This window comes from Triticum dicoccoides, chromosome 7A (assembly GCF_002162155.2).
Source record: "Triticum dicoccoides isolate Atlit2015 ecotype Zavitan chromosome 7A, WEW_v2.0, whole genome shotgun sequence".
Lineage (NCBI taxonomy): Eukaryota > Viridiplantae > Streptophyta > Magnoliopsida > Poales > Poaceae > Triticum > Triticum dicoccoides.
Genome location: NC_041392.1, coordinates 89,915,258 through 89,918,808, shown reverse-complemented (window position 1 = coordinate 89,918,808; position 3,551 = coordinate 89,915,258). Strand labels below are relative to the sequence as shown.

Below are 3,551 nucleotides of genomic sequence, written 5' to 3'. Positions count from 1 at the left end.
TGAAGTACCAAACAATCAACTATATCATTTCCTAAAAATTCAAAAGTAGTAGAACACTACAACATTTGATTTGGCTAGCATATTAAGCTTCTCTCCAATCTTTGGCGTAAGTCAGTAGGACATACGATGTCATGCATAGCCGTAAGAGCAATACATAAGGCACAATGACACAACACAATCTGAAGAGTGACACCAGCACACCACTGGTAGTTGTATTTGATTGTCGCGAAACTCAAAGCTACTGATGGAGGGCTTCAAATTCCTCTCTTGTCCACCTCCCTTTAGTCGCAAAGCCAGTTTGGATGCCATAACCATAAGCAACTTTGCTATCCGACATATGCTACCCGACAGTTCTGTACTTCAGCTGTTGAACTTCTAAGACAAAATTTTGTGCCCCTGAATTGACACCGACAAATGTTTGATTCAGTAACACTCGAGTTTCTCCTTAAGGGCATCAAAGAGAAGAATATGACTGATGCCTCTTTGCAAAGGGCAAACTGAGTGATGCCTTTACGCAGGTCATTCCGTCTTCTTGGAGAAAAATGCAGAGAACAGAACCCATAAGTTCAGTATCTGTTTTAATGTTCAGACCTACTTATTGTCTGTAGATCGCCCATCTTTTAGGTCACGTAGGTACTGAACACGATGATCATCAATCCCTTTGATGAGAAACCATTTGATCATGGTAGTGCAGGTTACCTTGTCTGGTCTTATTTGCTCTTCCTTCATCATATTGAGAACATCCCACATCTCTGCCAAGCGCCCGACCCTCCCATACGCGTCCACCAAACAGTTGAAAAACACAATATCCAACGTGATGTCTGAATTCTCAACAACTCTTAACACTGTGTCTATTTTCTTTACTTGATCAGCCCTTCCATATGCTCTAATCAATGAACAGAGGGTAACACAGTTAGGCTTTATACGGTCTGATTTCATCAGTCTAAAGATGTATTCCATCTGTTCAAGATCGCCGGCCCTTCCGAATGCATCAATAACTACGTTGTATGTGACTATTGTCCAAGAATAGTAATACTTCTGCATGTACTCCATCACTGCTCCCATCTTCTCATACATTTTGGCTTTACCATATGAATCAAGTAAAATGTTGTAGGTCTTGATGTTTGGGGAGATAGCAGATGCCTGAAACTTCTCATAGCAGCTTTCCATTGTCTCAATCTGACCACTGCTACCAAAAGCTCTGAGAGTAGAATTCATTGTCCACACATCAGGCTTGCAGTCTTCAGACAACATCTCAAGAAGAGTTGACTCCATCTCAGCAAACCTTAAACGCAAATGATGAAACCTCATTAGCTTATTACTTCGTGACGGAAAACATACCAGGAAAAACAGGAATTTGGAAAACTAGGAAATGTATTTGGATGGCAACAGTAAACTTGGTTTTCCTAAAGGTTGGACATATTTGAAGATTTTTCTTTCTGAACAGATATTTGAAGAAGCGACGCAACTGCTAAGCATAAACTATAAATTTCAGGATGATTTTAGTGCATCACTGATAATTACCAGAGTTGTCATGGCATATTAAATAGATATATAAGGAAATACTCCCTCCGTCCGGAAATATACTTGTCTCTAAAATGAATACAAATAGATGCATCTAAAACTAAAATACATCTAGATACATCCATTCCTCGGACAAGTATTTCCGGACGGAGGGAGTAACACCTTAAATTATCAGATTATATCATAAGAATACGTTCTTATCACCGATTACCTTCCTGCTTTCCCATGAGCATCAATGAGAGTGTTATAAGTCACGGTGTTGGGGCGGATACCCGCACGCGCCATATCCTCCAGCAAGTCCTTCACCTTGTCGAAGTCATAGGCGTGCAAGCAGGACTTGATGAGGATCGAGTATGTCTGGACATCGGGCCGGCAACCAGGGGTGGCCTTCATCTGATCAAGCAAGGCGAAAGCCCTGCCGAAGCTGCCGCTCCTGCTGTACGCGGAGACAAGGGCCGTGTAGGACTCGAGGTTGGGGGCGCAGCCCTCGTCGACCATGGCCTGGAACAGCTCGTGCGCCTTCCCCGGCTGCTTGCACTTGCCGAGCATGGTGATGAGCTTGATGTATATCCCGACGTACGGCCTGTACCACACCTGGTCCCGCATTAGCTCGAACACCTGGGCGTCAGTGGGCACGGCATGGTTAGATAGACAGAGCCCGCGGCGGTGACCGAGGAGCTGTGGAGCGGGAGGTGGGGTGGAGGTACCTTGAGGGCGGACTCCCAGCGGAGGGCGGCGACACGGTCGTGGAGGGCCTCGAGGACGGTGCGGGGGAGGAGGCGGCGGGTGCCCTTGCCGGGCTCGCGCTTGTCGAGGACGGCCTTGGTGGCCTCGCGCCGGAGGATGATGGAGAGCGCCTTCCGGGAGGCGATCTTGCGGTTCACCTCCTCCTTCCGCTGCCGCTCGAACTCCTCCGCCTCGGACTCGGCCTGCTCCTCCTCCCGCCGCCGCCTGCTCTCCCCCGCGCCCGCCGCGGCCCTGGCGCTTCGCTGCTGCTGCTGCTGCTCGCGCGGCGAGGCGGCGGCTGCTGCCAGCGGGAACGCGCGGCCGTGAGGACGGCGCGTTGACGTGCTGAGGGGGGAGGAGGGCGAGGGGAGCGCGGGGAAGGGGGACGCCACCGGCGCGGCGGCCATTGCGCGGCGAGGGGAGCCGGGAGGGAGCTGCGGTGCAGAGTGATGGAGAATTTTGCGGGGGACTGGATGAGACTGCGAGCAACGAACAGTGAGGAGAAGAGGCTCCGTGGACCGTCTGATGGATGAGCAACGCCTGGGATTGGATCTCCTGTACAGTAATCAAGACGCTCTGCCGAATTGCAGAAGTGTTGTGCATACAAAGAACCCATTGGTTCAAAGTAATTTTCATATGATATTTCAGAGTAGTTGGACCCCTAATTCTTTTTCTAAGGTTCGTTTGATTTGCAGGGTTGCAATCCTCGGGCAAGTTTAAAGGCTTCTCTATATTTTCCGCTACAACTACGCTTTTCATAGAATTTCTTGGGTTACATCCTTATAAAAAATTTCACATCAACGCTTCAAGTCCTAGCTTACGGAGAGTATTAGTTAATCTTACAGATGAGTACTGTGTTGTTGGCTAGGAAATGTCGTCACTTTAGAAAGTCTTAAAGGATTTTTTTTGGTTGCTTGCATTAATTCTAGGCGTAATGTATCTTATGGCCCGGTTCAGCCCGACTAAAAAAAAACAGGCTCTCGCCCATGTTCCACCTCGTTTGATAGCCTGTATCATATCGATGATCATTTGTATGCCTTCTGTTTGATTACCTGCCTGCCTATGTGCTTTTAGGGTGAGCAAATGTAAAACATATGTGTTTGGTTATGTGCAATCCTTCTATTGTGCTCATCCCTTTTTAACATGATGGCCTTACCATCCTATCCGACACACACAATCAGCCCGAGTTTTTTACAGTAATTTCATCGAATTTCATTATGTTGTGCGCTACACAAAAACCAACAGCGAACAGTTTGGTGCTATTCTTTTTTTTTGGATAACAACAGCGCGAGCGCTATATC

General features: G+C 47.6%; 1 protein-coding gene across 1 annotated transcript; it reads right to left on the bottom strand.

Moving 5' to 3' along the window:
- On the bottom strand, nucleotides 1-2,706 carry LOC119331189 (pentatricopeptide repeat-containing protein At5g48730, chloroplastic-like). The gene is made up of 3 exons (XM_037604363.1): nucleotides 2,232-2,706; nucleotides 1,736-2,142; nucleotides 1-1,285 (listed from the first exon to the last, which is right to left on the bottom strand). The coding sequence occupies exons 1-3, from the start codon at nucleotides 2,655-2,657 to the stop codon at nucleotides 592-594; spliced, it is 1,527 nt and encodes a 508-aa protein (XP_037460260.1). The 5' UTR covers nucleotides 2,658-2,706; the 3' UTR covers nucleotides 1-591.
- Nucleotides 2,707-3,551: the final 845 nt, after the last annotated feature.

What these genes read in the sequence shown, in the direction of transcription:
- LOC119331189 (XM_037604363.1), bottom strand. Translation starts at nt 2,657, where the DNA reads ATGGCCGCCGCGCCGGTGGCGTCCCCCTTCCCCGCGCTCCCCTCGCCC. An exon ending in GCTGGGAGTCCGCCCTCAAG is followed by an intron (nt 2,143 to 2,231) that starts GTACCTCCACCC and finishes ACTGACGCCCAG; the next exon opens with GTGTTCGAGCTAATGCGGGA. An exon ending in GCTCATGGGAAAGCAGGAAG is followed by an intron (nt 1,286 to 1,735) that starts GTAATCGGTGAT and finishes TTTGCGTTTAAG; the next exon opens with GTTTGCTGAGATGGAGTCAA.